This window comes from Leptodactylus fuscus, chromosome 3, assembly GCF_031893055.1.
Source record: "Leptodactylus fuscus isolate aLepFus1 chromosome 3, aLepFus1.hap2, whole genome shotgun sequence".
NCBI lineage: Eukaryota > Metazoa > Chordata > Amphibia > Anura > Leptodactylidae > Leptodactylus > Leptodactylus fuscus.
The window spans coordinates 67525390-67540749 of NC_134267.1; the positions used below are offsets into that span (position 1 = coordinate 67525390).

At 39.5% G+C, this 15360-nt stretch overlaps 1 protein-coding gene across 2 annotated transcripts in view; it reads right to left on the reverse strand.

Moving 5' to 3' along the window:
- Window positions 1-15360, reverse strand: part of TULP4 (TUB like protein 4) — a 138750-nt gene that overhangs the window by 43084 nt on the left and 80306 nt on the right. For both annotated transcript variants that reach the window (XM_075267683.1, XM_075267684.1), the window contains 2 exons: window positions 14784-14912; window positions 8735-8896 (listed from right to left, as the gene is read on the reverse strand). In XM_075267683.1, coding sequence (XP_075123784.1) covers window positions 8735-8896; window positions 14784-14912 — 291 coding nt within the window. The remainder of the gene's footprint in view (window positions 1-8734; window positions 8897-14783; window positions 14913-15360) is intronic.

A 15360-nucleotide genomic window follows, 5' to 3' on the forward strand; every position in this document is an offset into this window, starting at 1 on the left:
AAACAGCTATTAATTCATATGGGCATATTGGGAAATTTTGTGAATCTTTGTTATCACAAATGGAATCATAATCGCCTCAAAATTCTGTCCAAGACAGATGCATTTTGGAGTCATCAAATAATATTAATCCATTTCATCCTGAAGAAGGTATCTGCTCAAGACAGTAGCAAGTAGCATGTAAGAACTAATGCTGTGCCCGTCACCACCTGTGTTGTCTAAAATTACCAAAGGCTATAACATTACCCCTTTTGAACTTTTAAATTGGTTGTGATATTAGTACAAAAATTACACTAAATATACAATTTCCACTAGGTTCACGCTAGCATTTGGGTTTCTGTTCTTTGGGTCTGGTTGGGGACCCCCAAAAAACGGAAACCCTATCTGCTTAAAAAGTGGTTTCCTGTGGACCCCATAGCTTACAAGGGGGTCTTCCGGAGTTCTGTCTGAAATCATCGGAGAGATTATTTCAATTTCAAACTATTATCTGTTTGTAAGAGCACCCTCTAGTGTTCAAAGTGTATCAGTCTGCATATGTCCTGCTAATAAGGCGCTCACTAGAATTACATGCAAAGGCTTATATATTCTAAACAGCAGGGGTGCTTTTTCAAGCAGATGAATGATCTTTCTGTGAGGAATTGCTTTTATTATTTTTAGATCAATACTCAACTTTAGTTAAGATATTTAGTTACTCTGAATTAGGGATGTAGGTTTATCTCGATCCCATTGGATTACTGTCCCTCATCTATTTGCTAGAGGGACTGGCTGTTGTAAAATATTATTAAAGAGATCCCCAATACATCTCCTAACCTCCCGTCAGGTTTTACTCACTTAGTCGAGAGGACAATCGCTTTGTGCAACGTATATGACCCCTCTGATGAACTTGGTTCTTAATGCAGTTAAATTAAGATAATTCATTCTGAATTAAAATACATATTCAGTATACTTATAGCCATCTGTATTGATAGCACAACCCCTCGACCACTTGACTTTATACATTTGGGCAGTCCGCAGTGATCACTGCAAGGACGTATATGTACGTACCCGCCATGCAGCCATCGGTGACAGCTGGGCTTCCCAAAGACAAGGCAGGTGTGGTTTATTAATGTCCCTACCTTCCCAATTCCTGTATACATAAAGTTTAATATGTATATATAAGCATGGTCTACACTGCATAGTGTATATTTACCATGATTTGCTATGGAAAGAGGTGAAGTCACTATTCTCATTCATGCATTCCCTGTCTTTTGTATACTTAGATGGTCATATGGACAGTTTCAGGTGGAAATAAAACAAAAAACAAAAAAAATTCTATTATGAAAAAAAAAGGCATCATGACGTTACTTGGTGTATCCAGAGTGGAGTTTATGTTCACATAATGAATCAATGGAATTGATAACCTTTCCAGAATGGTGGCATTAGATCTAGTTTCGATACACCAACACGAGATATGAAGTGTACATATAGTGTACATTCCTTGTGTTTTATTTATTACGGTACTTGTTTTAGACACTTGTGCCTCGTGCAACAATGGAGTCTGGCTCAGCAGGGTCAGGGCTGACAAACCTTTTCAGGCTGTCTAAGCTACTGTAAATTGCTGAAGAGGAGTCTGGTAAGATTACTTGAAAACTCAGCTCAAACCCTTCAAATAGCCTGATGTGCCTCTGTCGTACTCGATGTGCCCAAAAAGATTCAAGAAGATCTTTCAAGAGAGGTTCTGCTTAACAGGTACAACGTTCCAGCTGTCTACATTGACACCTGAGAAACGTGGACGACTTTTCAGGTTTTCAACCAGGTAATGTTCCGTATCAGAAACGGACCTTTAAGGATCAGTCTTGAATTTTGTAACAAGACATTCTGTTCTGGAGGTGGAAGCACATTACAAGCTAAATTTAACATTCATCATTCCCCCAGGGAAATACTATATATTCATATTTTACAGTATAACTTAACAACCTTCCAAAAGTCAAGAATCATGTCAATTTTTAAGCATATTATACTGTCTGTGCTATTTATGCATATACAGAAAAAAAATAATCAAAGCATACGTAGAAAACATGACGTTTTCTGTCCTTCGGAATATTAATGAATATAATGTTCCTGCTTTTCCTTAAGGAAATGGAGCTAAATGAGTGTGTTCAGAGATCATTTAGACTGCTGATGACTGGCAGGATTTAATGATGTTCTGACAATTAACGGCAGGGAGCAAATTCAGGTTAATAACTGCTCTTGAGATACATTGGTTTGCAGCATATGGCTACTTCTGCAAGTAGCTATATGATTAACCATTTCCCAGTGCACTGAATTGCATCATTCAGCTTCAACAGATGTACATGGGGTTTACATCTCACAGATTACTGTATGGTTTTTATGGTGTTAGTGGTATCTGAAATTAGAGAAAACTCTCAAAATACTGGCTAAAAATGTCTTGCCAAGTGGGTACGTGTAACAGAAGCTGGGGAGGTCGGGAGGAATAGATGTCAGCCAAGTGAGCCTTGGTACCTAGTGTGAATGGCCGCCTTTACAGGAGGTGCTGTAGAAAATACAGAATTAAACATTTCTCTATATAAAGAGTTTGGAGAAAGAGGACATTGTTGGGGGCAGAGAGGCATTAAAAAGGTTGAATACTCGTATGTCTAAAGTTTTTAGAATATGTTGTCAAAATAGGTGTTTTTCGAAACCTTTAAGGCCAAGTTCACATCAGTCTGGTGATGAAAGCACAAAATTAATGAACACTCAATGCACCCAATAGCCTCATGTTACAACACTATCATTAGAACAGAACTCAGATTCTTTACTACATTATCCTTAATAAGGTCCTGTCATAAATGATGATTTTGATTTATTTTTTAACAATTATTCCATATACAGTACAGACCAAAAGTTTGGACACACCTTCTCATTCAAAGAGTTTTCTGTATTTTCATGACTATGAAAATTGTTGATCACACTGAAGGCATCAAAACTATGAATAACACATGTGGAATTATATACTTAACAAAAAAGGGTGAAACAACTGAAAACATGTCTTATATTCTAGGTTCTTTAAAGTAGCCACCTTTTGCTTTGATTACAGCTTTGCACACTCTTGATGAGCTTCAAGACGTAGTCACTGGAAATGGTTTTCACTTCACAGGTGTGCCCTGTCACGTTTAATAAGTGGGATTTCTGGCCTTATAAATGGGGTCGGGACCATCAGTTGTGCAGAAGTCAGGTGGATACACAGCTGTTAGGCCTATTGAATAGACTGTTAGAATTTGTAATATGGCAAGAACAAAGCACCTAAGTAAAGAAAAACGAGTGGCCATCATTACTTTACGAAATGACATCTGCCTCAGTCTAGTTGTCAGTAGCTAAGCATTGGACTTTGTGAGTCCCATATCTCGTATCAAGTCGTTGAGATTCCTTTTGATTGGGGTAGTATCTCTCCGTTTCTCCCTTACTGACACTATAGACTGGATCAGTTACATTTTCTTGTTCAAAATCTGACGCACCACTTTCTTCTGATGATGGCCGATTCCTTTCAGGAGGTACAGGTACGGGGGGGCTTAGTGCAGTATGGTACTAGAGCAATTGATGATGGGATATCAGGATATGCCACTGGAGGAGCAGTTGTTCCACTTTGACGTTTGTAAGAATTGACCATACAAAAGAGATCGACCATAGCAGTTGGTTAAGTGGTTGGTAGGCTCTCACCAAATTCTTGGAATACCAAACTTCATGGTTCTTCTTTCCCCTCGGAACCATCCCTCAAGTGTTCTTTTGCAGTTTTCACAACTGTGGTGAGGTGGCCAGGGTTTGTCCTGGTCCCCAACCTGTACTCTGAAGTATACCTTATAGGCTTCACACATCCTGACCGATGTTTTCATTGAATATTTCTTGGCTCACGTCTTGATGAATTCGCCACATATGTAGCAAAACGAATCAGCAGAACGCTTACAGCCTCTTGATGCCATCTCTGCATCTAACTACACACTATATTTCTCAGTCCTATTTAGTTGCTGAACTTGCTCTCACACTATATCGCTATCCACTGTCACACTATAAACTGCAATTACAATAAGTACTACTGTCCAGCAGACATGCTTATATAGTAAACAGGCAGACGTCTAGAATATTCTACCGTTTAGACATGGCTAGAATGATGTGAACGTTAGATGTTTTCAGAACAGTCTAGAATATTTCACCAACATCTAGACATAGGATATGTTTGTTATTAATTAAAATATATAATTTTAAAATATGGATGTCGTGGTACCAAAAGCAAAGTTTATGAGTTGAAATTAGCGTTTAATATTCTTTTCAGATCTAAATAATCAGAAAATAACATTATTAAAACAAAGACAAAACAAAAATAAAAATGTGTTACATAGTGATCAATTCCCCTAAACCCAACTTCCTTTCAGCTCTGGAATTAGCCCTATAATATTATATTTATATAGATAACATCTAAATGGACAGCGATTCCCGATTGCATCTACATCACCCACAAAACAGTGTTGGTTCATTGGTGAACAATTCAGCAATGACCTTTCCAATCCAGAAAGACTAAATATCCCACACTAATAAGCATTCTTAGTACAGATACTCAATGCCTTATTTTTGATAGTCAAATCTTTCCAATAGGCCATCAACATGGTTTCCAGTACCACTGTTATGCCGACGACACCCAAATCTACATCTCTGGACCAGATATTACCTCCCTGCTGGCCAGAGTTTCAGATTGTTTAGCGGCCGTAGCCTCCTTCCTTTCCTCCTGCTTTCTCAAACTCAACATGGAGAAAACAGAGTTCATCATTTTCACCCCATCCCGTATGGCCCCTCCACCTGACCCATCTATCAAAGTTACCGGAACCCCACTTACCCCTGTCCCACAGGCCCGATGCCTTGGGGTAACCCTGGATTCTGACCTATCCTTCAAGTCACATATAGAAACCCTCAACACCTCCTGTCGCCTCCAGCTCAAGGACATCCACTGAATCCGCTCCTTCCTCACCCCGGAAACTACCAAAATGCTTGTCCAGGCCCTCATAATCTCCCGCTTAGACTACTGCAACACCCTTCTCCATGGTTGTTCACACTTGGGGAAAAAAGGGGGGAAATGTGGATACACAGCCTCCCAGCAGTGATAATCATGGAACTACATGCGTTGATAAAACCACATTTGCATGGAAAAAAGTTTTTTTCAAAATTGTGTTCCTTACTGTGATGTATCAAGTCTCTGTCCCGTCTGGAAATGTCCCGATGCTGGCAGACCTATCGCACGGACTCTCTGCTCCTCCGGTTAGAAGCCTTCGTAAGCAATATTCGTAATAAAAAATTGAAGGTCCAGCGTGTCTTGAAAATACATCTTTCACTTTATTAAATGGCACATAGCCGCATTAAAAGGCATCCCACAGACATAGATGGTATAGAACAAAAAATTAAAAACTAGCACTGGGTCTGACTGACGCGTTTCGAAAGCATAGCTTTCTTAGTCATAGTACTACCAAAATGCTTGTCCAGGCCCTTATAATCTCCCGCTTAGACTACTGCAACACCCTTCTCCATGGACTCCCAGCTAACACCCTCGCCCCCCTCCAGTCCACCTTAAACTGTGCTGCTAGTTTAATTCACCTCACCCCCCAATCCTCATCGACTGCTCCCCTCTGCCAGTCCCTCCACTGGTTACCCATAGCCCAGTGAATTGAGTTCAAGTTACTAACGTTAACATTCAAAGCAATCCACAACCTGTCCCCTCCATATATCTCTGAACTAATCTCCCGCTACCTGCCCACACGTAACCTCAGATCCTCCAATGACCTCCTACTCCGCTCTCACAATCTACATTAAAAAAAAAATCCAGGGTACAAAAGCCATGATAAATTACTTATTTTATACAATCAAACATGGCAGGAATAAAAATGAAATAATCAATATAGTGTAGTAGGTAGGTTTTGATTTTAGTTTAAAATATTAGTAAAACACAAATCAGCCATTGCCCCCCCGGAACAGCTTCAACACCCCCCCCCCCCCCCCAATTTTCTCTGGGCCCTTTGCTGCCCCCTGTAGGCCTCCAGCACCCACAAGGGGGCGTTATGGCCCACTTTGAGAAGCATTTAGCTATGAGGATATGCAGAAAGTTTCTTATCATTGATCTTGGGAGTTGTCATGTTTACGCAGAAGCTTGATATGGTAAAAATGACAATAATAAGAAGAGCAATATATGTTGATGAGTAAAGAAGTGCACATATCTATTCTGTCTGACAGTATTTATTTATTCCACCTGCACATTGCTTATGTCCTACCTTCAAACTGTTACATTTATTCCACTTGTGGGCAATGCATTTATTTATTTATTTTTTTGCCAACTGTGCAGACCCCAGCTAATGGGCCAGTTACTGGATTATTCCAACAGATAGCAGCAGATATTTTACTCACATATCCTTGCGCTTTGGCCTCTAGGGGGTGCCACACACACACACAACATCTGAACACTGAGCATCATCAGGATGGACATAGTGCACTGCCCCTTGAGGCAATTAGCAGGTGGAGGGATGGATAAGTAAAATATCAGCTGCTACCTGTTTGAGTAATAAAACAGGCAAATCTGACACGTTTCTGTCTACATTTGCACCAAAATTTGGGGTTACTGCATTTATGACATATTTATGAGCAGTGTGAGCCATAAAGAAGACACTGTTTCCAATTTTCGCTGAACTTCACTTTTCTCACCATGCATCAGTCATACTGATGAAGGTCATGTTGACCGAAACGTTTAATAATTTTGGATGCAAATAAATTCAAAAATTCTTCATGATTCCCTGCGAGTGCCAGAAACTCCTTTCATATGTTGTTATGGCGGGGAGATGCCTTTTCTGAGCACCCAATCAAACAGGACTCATTTTCTTGAAGCCCGAGTTTAAAATGGTGTAAACTTATGAATGTTTGCCAATTTACTTTGTGCCCAATAAATTCCCATTGTGCGCCACATAAACAAAAGTTTATTTTTGTCTGCTTATTTTGCACCAAGATATGTACAGTTTATGATTTGTGCACCATACAATTGCTCCTTACCGCTTGCGAGAAAAGTATATTGCCTACATGTTTTATGCCAAATATTTGTTTTATAGTGAAGCTGAACACTTAGTCAGATGGTCTTGGAGTAAAACTTTTGGAACTTCTATAAACACTACATATCTGTGAAGATCCATACAACAGATTCATAAATGTCAAAACTACGAATCAGATTGTGCAATGGTGCAAAGTTCAATAGTGTTGATGAATCTTCCCCAGTGTATTGTATTGAGGCCTTAAAAAGGGAGCCTGTATTGTATGGAGACCTTAAAAGGGCACAATGTATTATGTGGGGTCATAAAAAGGTGGAAATATACTGTGGGGATCATTAAAAGGTAGTGTTATATTGTGTGGGGGCCAATAAAGAGGGACTTTGCTGACCTGCAAATGGATGGGCGGTGAACATGGGGCATGGCCTTAAAATTTTGATTAGGGGGGGTCATAAGGGGGTCTAAACATATGACTACTTTTTAAAGTTATATACTACTTAACAATATTACTTATACAGTTTTACACAATAATATTATATGTTCTGACAATTTTCTAAGGAAAAAGAAGTAAAGACCACCTTTGCAGTGTTCAAATTATGGTGAGGGCGACACATGGCATAGTCACACACACAACCACTCCATAAATTCACAATCCAAGTTGCATCACAATAAATCAAAAGCTAGTAAATGGGAATATACAAAGAGGGATTTATATTCCAGCATACTGTTATTATTTATTTTTAGAGCACTATTAATTCCATGGTGCTTTATATGCAAAATACATTCACTCTAATGTAAAAGAACTTGACAAAAGCATTGTTCCATCATGTTTAAGGGATTTTTTGTAAAGGGAAAAAAAAATAAAAAAAATAACATGCATAGCTTTCTCTTCTGTCAGAAAAGTAACAAAGATGTCAAAAATAAATAAAACAAGGTTTAAAAATAAGTTTTGAATATAACAAACAGAGTTATAAAACAAAGTCCTATCAGGAATGTAACCGAGGAAGTTAAAAAGGATAATGGATTCATTTCACAATAAGTTGGGGACCGTTTAGGCGTCAAAAGTCGTAAGGGAGAGGGCCACTCATAGGGAGAACACATCCACAGTGGCTTGCAAAAGTATTCATACCCCTTGAACTTTTACACATTTTGTTACCTTACAGCCACAAACTTAGATGTATTTTATTGAGATTTTCCGTGATAGGCCAACACAAAGCAGCAGATAATAGTGATGTGGAATGAAAATGATACATGGGCTTCAATATTTTAATCAAATAAAAATCTGAAAAGTGTGATGTGCAAAAGTATTCAGCCCCCTGTACTCTGATACCCCTAAATAAGATCCAGTGCAATTAATTGCCATCAGAAGTCACTTAATTAGTTAATAGAGCCCAGCTGTGTGTAATTTAGTCTCCGTATAAATACACCTGTTCTGCAAAGACCTCAGTGGGTGTATACAAAGAGCGTGACCATGCACACATACTTGCCACCCACAACTGCCCCTAGTGCTCACTACGCTACTGACTGAAACTACAGCAGCACATAGGTGGTTCAGAAGCTATTTGGCTGGTGGATACCTTTGCAGAAGCATACACACATGAAAGTGCTCTACGTCAAACGTAAAATTTTATACCAAATATAAAAAAAAAAATATTTTTAATACTTTTTGACATACAATTGATCCATCATACCTGTTGATCATCTGGTGTCCAAATTCCACAGGTGATTTGGCTTTCCAAGTTTATCTCTGATGACCAATGTCTTTGACCACTCACTGATCCAACAAGTACAAATCCATCTCGGTATGAAATCAAAGCTTGAGTGCCATCGTGACTCCAAGTAAAATCACTAACCTATTAAGAACAGATCATTATTAGTTTGGCAGCAATATTAAGGATATAACAACAAATGGGGAAATGGATAACTGAATGTTTTACAACACACAATATATTAGGGAGAAAGAAAACTAAGGAGTCTAAAGACTGAAATAGTAGAAGAGCCCACAAATCCCAGCCTGATCGGATAGCTAAAGACCATAACTATAATCACAATATGATTCAGGAAACTCTCTTTATTATTCCTGCTACTCTCCCATCTCAGCCTTTCAGCCAGGCTGAATGCAGTATCTGCTTCTCAATTCCTGTACTCTGCTTCTGCTTCTCCCTCCCCCTCCATCCTGCTGAACGGGACAAACAACAGTTCTGCAGGTCAGATAATCTGCAGACTCTTGTACAGAACTGACTCAGTGTTATCTGTGTGTTTACATAGAGAGATAACAGACTCTTCTTTATCAGCAAAGTACAATTAGATGAACGGATTGTCCTACTGGCAATGAGTAAGTGACATCACTTGTCCTATCTTCCAGGTCCGTTTGTTAGGGAAACAGTGTAAACAATGGGAAGAATAAATTCACATACCAGGCAAACCAAGCAGATTTTTCTAAAGAAATATATTTAGAAAAAGGCTTCAATTTACATAAGCTACCAGTATAGCTAGGATACTTGAGATGGGACAACCCCTTTTAGCTGGATAAAGTGTATAGAGCCCTTGACCCTAAAGGAGTGGGAGCTAACTCTAGAGACATCATATGTTGAGTCCACGACTTTGCAATTAAAGAGGTCACACTGGTCAGAGCCAGACAAGTAAGAAGTTGCAATTATTCCAGGACCTCTACTTAATCACGTTACAGAAGAGACTTAACCTCGCCCACTCCTTCAACTGCTTTGAGAGTTGGGTTGCCACTTTATACTACTTATTGGATCTTCCTCCTTTCTGCGATGTCCTGAATCTTCGTTTCCTGGAGTTTAAAGACTGGGAGCTGAGCCCTCCACCATCACCACCTCCTCTGTGGCACCTGCAGAAGTCTAAACACCATCAGCATCCTCCGATGCAGCCTCGTATTGCCAACTCTTGACCAGGAGGACGGCAGTTCCACAGTTAGAATGACTCTTCCACTATGTTTACAGCTGCTTTCAGTTGCACTTTTGATATCCTTTTCTAATGTTTATTAGCGGAGTGCAGGGAGGGATAGATCCTACTCTTATATTTACTTTCCACTGCATTTGCTTCTTCCTCTTGCCCATATGGCCTTCTCATGTTCTGGTCTGGTGTTCTGGACAACTTCCGCCCATCTGGGGCCCCATCCGACTGAATCTCCCTAAAGTGTACTCACTTGGCCATAAACTGGCACTATTACTAGGTTATCCTCCCCTTACCCTATGCCAGGAGATTTAGTCCTTTTTATTGTCTCCTTGATTGTGGGATGTTTTGACCCGGCTACATTGTGCATTGATTTGTTTTTGTTGTCCTTGTCTCTCCTCCCTTCTTTCCTTCTCTTCTTCCTTCTAATTGGATGGCTTGGATGGTGACCTTGTCCCTTGGGTTCTGGGATGCAAATCACCTCCACATTATAGATTAGATGAGACGTGGCCTTGAATTTGCATGCTCTCCCCCTACTCTTTACCAATGGTTAGATTTGTGACACTGAATGTTAAAGGGGTATTCCCATAAATCTTGTTCTGCAGCCTGCAGGGTCTGTGCTTTCTTCACTTCCTGGTTTTCTCGGCACATTGGTGGGCGGGGATTCACTTGCTCTGCTATCTTCTATGTTTGCAGTCAGTAATGAGGGATTGGTTGTAAATGCATTATCCCGGTATAAAGCTGATGTGGAACCTAATGTAGCAGAGCTGGATTTGAGTTAGCTTGCATTACATACAGATTATAATATATATATATATATATATATATATATTATATATATATATATATATATATATATATATATATATATATATATATATATAGCCAGAAAGGAACAAGATTTCTAGTCTAAGCTTTATAGCCTTCCTACCCCCACCCCAGTTACTGCTCACTTTGTGGCATCCTGCCATTTGCCCTGCTTATCGGAGAATGCTTGGACTCCCTGAATGACTCTTCTACTGATGAGGAGATAGTAGAAGTCTTTAGGGATTTTCCAAATGGCAAGGTGGCTGGACTGGATAGGTTCATTCATTTGAACTATAAAATGTTCCACCTTCTTCATCTCCGGCTCTACTTTAACTCAATTTTTAAGAGTTCCCCCCCATCCCTCCATTAATGTTGCACTCCCACATAATGCTTGTCCCCAAGCCTAATAAGGACCTAAAAGATTGCATTAGTTATAGGCACATTGCTCTCCTTAAAACAGATTTGTAGTCAGTCATGAAACTCCTGGCCAACTGCTTAAAATTTTGGCTTCCTTCACTCGTACATAAAGGACCAGGTGGGCTTTGTTTCCTGTCATCGGGACAGAGACAACACCTAAAGGACTGTGGACTTGATTGAGGTAGCCAACCATCACTCGATCCCTGCTCGTTTAGCCTCAATGTGGAAAAGGCCTTTGATCACTTAGATTGGTCTTTTATGCTAGCCTCCTCGGAAGCCTTTGGATTCCATATGCCATTTCTACATTTGAACCATGCATTGTACTCCCATCCTGCGGCATCGGTGAAGCTTCCTCATTCCTCCCCAGAGTCCTTCTTTTATCTTTGCCTGGTATAGAGCTGCTGGTAACTCTTACATCCAGATATCGTGACTTTAAAATTAGAGATGACCGAACACTGTTCGGATCAGTAGATGAAAGGAGCCGAGAGGAAGAGACGAGAGTCTCGAGACGCGTCGCTTTTTATATTTGACCTACACTATGGTTGTCATGTAACCTTTTTATCTATATGGAATAAAAGTTATATTTTATTTACCACGGAATCCTTCATCATCAATCGGAATGCAGCTGGCTTCATTTACACGTTAAAGCACTGTTCGGATCAGTCGATCCGAACAGCATGCACCTATAGAAATGAATGGAAGCACCTGTGACGCCGGCCGGCGGCAAAGTCAGCGTCACAGGTGCTTCCATTCATTTCTATGGGTGCGTGCTGTTCGGATCGGCTGATCCGAACAGTGTTCGCTCATCTCTATTTAAAATCAGTCTTTTGAGGATGATGTTCTCCTCATCCTTACAAACCTTCACACCTCCATTCCCAATCTTATGGGGGTCCTTTGAGACTATGGCAGACTCTCAGGTTAGAGGATTAACCATTCCAAAATTGAGACCCTTCCCTTGAATGTCCCTAGGACAACTATTCATCTCCTTCATGCTAATTTTGATTTTCACTGGCAAGAACAGTCCATTAAATACCAGAGCATTCATCTATCCTCGTCTTAAGCAACACTACACACAGTGAACTACCCTAAACTATTCTGTGATGTTATATCACACTTGGATAAGTGGCAGCCCCTACATATGTCCCTGTTGGGCAGCTTCTGTATTTCTTTGAAACTGTTTTGGTGGTGGTGCCTTGTTCAGATCTTCATGATCTTGAGTGGCCCATCTTCCACTTCATTTGTAATGGCAGGCACCATTGCATCCTCTGATCGATTATGTTGCTGGGGAGAAGGTTCGGGGGCCTATTGCTTCCACACCTCCCCCACTATTATTGGACTATCCACTTGCGATATATTCCATCACATCCTACACTAAATGGGTGGAGATTGAGAAGCTGTGGCTTGCTTCTATGCATTCTAATGCTCTCCTGTGGACCCGGTCTCCTCTGCCCCTCTACCTCTCATTCTTGGTCTGATTCACTTTACTAAAGCTATCTGGGTCACTCGTGCTAGATTGTCACCTCTTGTATCCTAAACTTCCTCTATGATCTCCTTCCTCTATAACCCACTCCTCCTGAAGAGACTGTCTTCTACCATGGTTCATCCTTTGTCTCATACAGGTCTATTCTGATTAGCTGACATAGCTGATCCATGTACGCTGGAGCTCAGACCTTTTGACAATCACTCAGTTTAGTTGAACTACCCTGTGGCTGACTGAAATGGGGGAATTATACATTTTACGTATACTTTGTTTGGCTCCGTGAGGGTTTTTCCCCTACAACATTTGAGAGATTATGCAAGGCAGGCACTTCCATGTAGGGCGAATTTACCAACTTCATTACCATGTTCCGAAAGGCATAACATTTTTATTTTTCCATTGTTAGCACTAGTTGAGCACTTATGTTTTGCGGGAAATCTTTACTTTTTATCGGTACCATTTTGAGCTATGACTTTATGATCACTTTTTATTAAATATTATCTGAGGCGAGATGACAAAAATTGTTACTTTGCATGTTTTAATTCCATTTTTTCCCCCAAAGTTTGCCCAGCAGGTTAACTAAAGGTTTCCTTTTATTGTACAGTTTGTTACAGACGCCAGCACGTCATTTTGCGTTATCAGGTTAATTAAATAGTATCCATTAAAAAAATCCAACGATAATTTGAACCCACCCTTACAAGTATCAAAATGTGCATATACAAACAACAAGAGTAGACTGAAGAATCTGTGTGCAACGTATCCATCATGGAGAATCAAAAGCAATCAATAATAGAGGCACAAATCATTAAACTGCAGACTACAATTAAAGTTACATGAAGCAGTTTGCTCAGTAGTACATTTGAATATGACTATTATATTGACATGCTATAAGGGTATCCAGTCAAGGTTAAAGCTAGGGTTACACAAAGAACATTGTCGTGCAACAGCAAGTCAACTAACCAACAACTTGTGCGACTCACTGTTGAGCACTTTTTTTTTTTTTTTTTTTTGTCGCATGCAACTTGCATTGCAAGTCATGTGCGACATAAGACCAAAATGAGGGATATTTTGCATCCTTTATGTTGCAGTCGCTTAACTGGGTATTCCAGTTATACTAAATTATCCCTAAACTTTCTGGTTAGTGAAGATTCAACTGCTAGAGTAGCAAGTGGGAAATATCTACTGCTGCTCCAATAACTTCAATGGAAAGTGCCAGCTTATATAGACTGCACAGCTAACCGACAGTTCCAAGTAAAATAAATGGAGTGGCAGCATATTTCCAGCCCAAAACTCTATTGACATTGAGGTTCAAAATACCACAGTTCTCATGACTGGTGGGGCCCAAACTGTGGAAATAAGGGGTAAAAATGTAACCTCTTTAACAGTCATTTATTGTAATGGAGCAGAATCCTCAAGTCACCATGCAGCCCTAACCTTAATGTAAAACTCCACTTCTGGTACCAGTTAGACAGAAATCTTCTGCTTCATTTACAATATTACTTATACTTTATTTCAACCTGATGCCACAAATAGAATGATATGAATGTTACATCTCTGATCTCCCATCTAGGAAGCATTTTACTTGCTCAGTCTGTGCAAAGCTGCTCTGTTGATCTGTAATAAATATATAAGGCCACATAATGCATAGTGCAGTGCGTTATATAATCTCCAAATAGCTATAAAGGAAAACTCATACAATTTCTGTGACTCTCCCATTTATCTTAAAGGGACTTGCAGGAATCTGTGCTTGTCACCATCATAACTCTATTTGGATGTATACAATGGATTTTCAGGCACAGACAATTCTGCTGTGTGCCAATCCATTCTTTGACATGTATACCAACAAGATATTGTTAGACTCCTGCAGCTCAAATAATTAAAACCCAATACAAAGTATCTGTAAGGTTAGCCAGACTGGATGTGGATTATACCTAGTCTAAAATCAGTATACAAAAGTTAAAAACATTCTTTAAAAGTTAACTTTTACCATAGCGGAAAATTGACATCTACACACCACTAGCATTCATCCGTGTAATACTTATGCTACTTAAAAAGGAAAATTAATTTCCATATAGTAAAAGTCATTAATTGATAGAAGAGACACCAGATTTAGCATCCACCTGTGCTCCACGATCATTGACCAGCTCCACAGACCATCTGCCTTCGTACTGGATCCACACAAATATTCCTCCATCTGCATCACAGGTTGCCAACTTTTGGAAAGGTTCGTTCCATCTCACTAGCACCACCTGAAAAACAACAATAACAAGATCAATCAACATTACCAAGGACTCTGTGCATGAGTTTAGTACATCTTTCCTTGTTATGATTCATTAACTTGTAATTTATCTCCTGAAGTTGGAGCTGTCAGCCATTAATCACCATATTCAGAAATCTTTAGTGAGCTTTAAAGGTAAGCCAATAAAGAGAGCGCGGCTTAACATTTAAGATTCCTTTTCATCTGATGCACTTACAATTCTGGAAATCCAGCACAATTGTTCTGTTAAGTAAAATGTCATACATCCTTTTATGATTCTATAAAACAAGTAACCACATGATTAAGATCTCAGCTGGAATACCATTACTACACTCTGCATTATCAATAGAAAGTCTTAAAAATAACTTTTATACAAAATCTAGAGTTAAGAAAATCTGAACACAAACACAACACATGGAAATAATAATAATAATAATAAT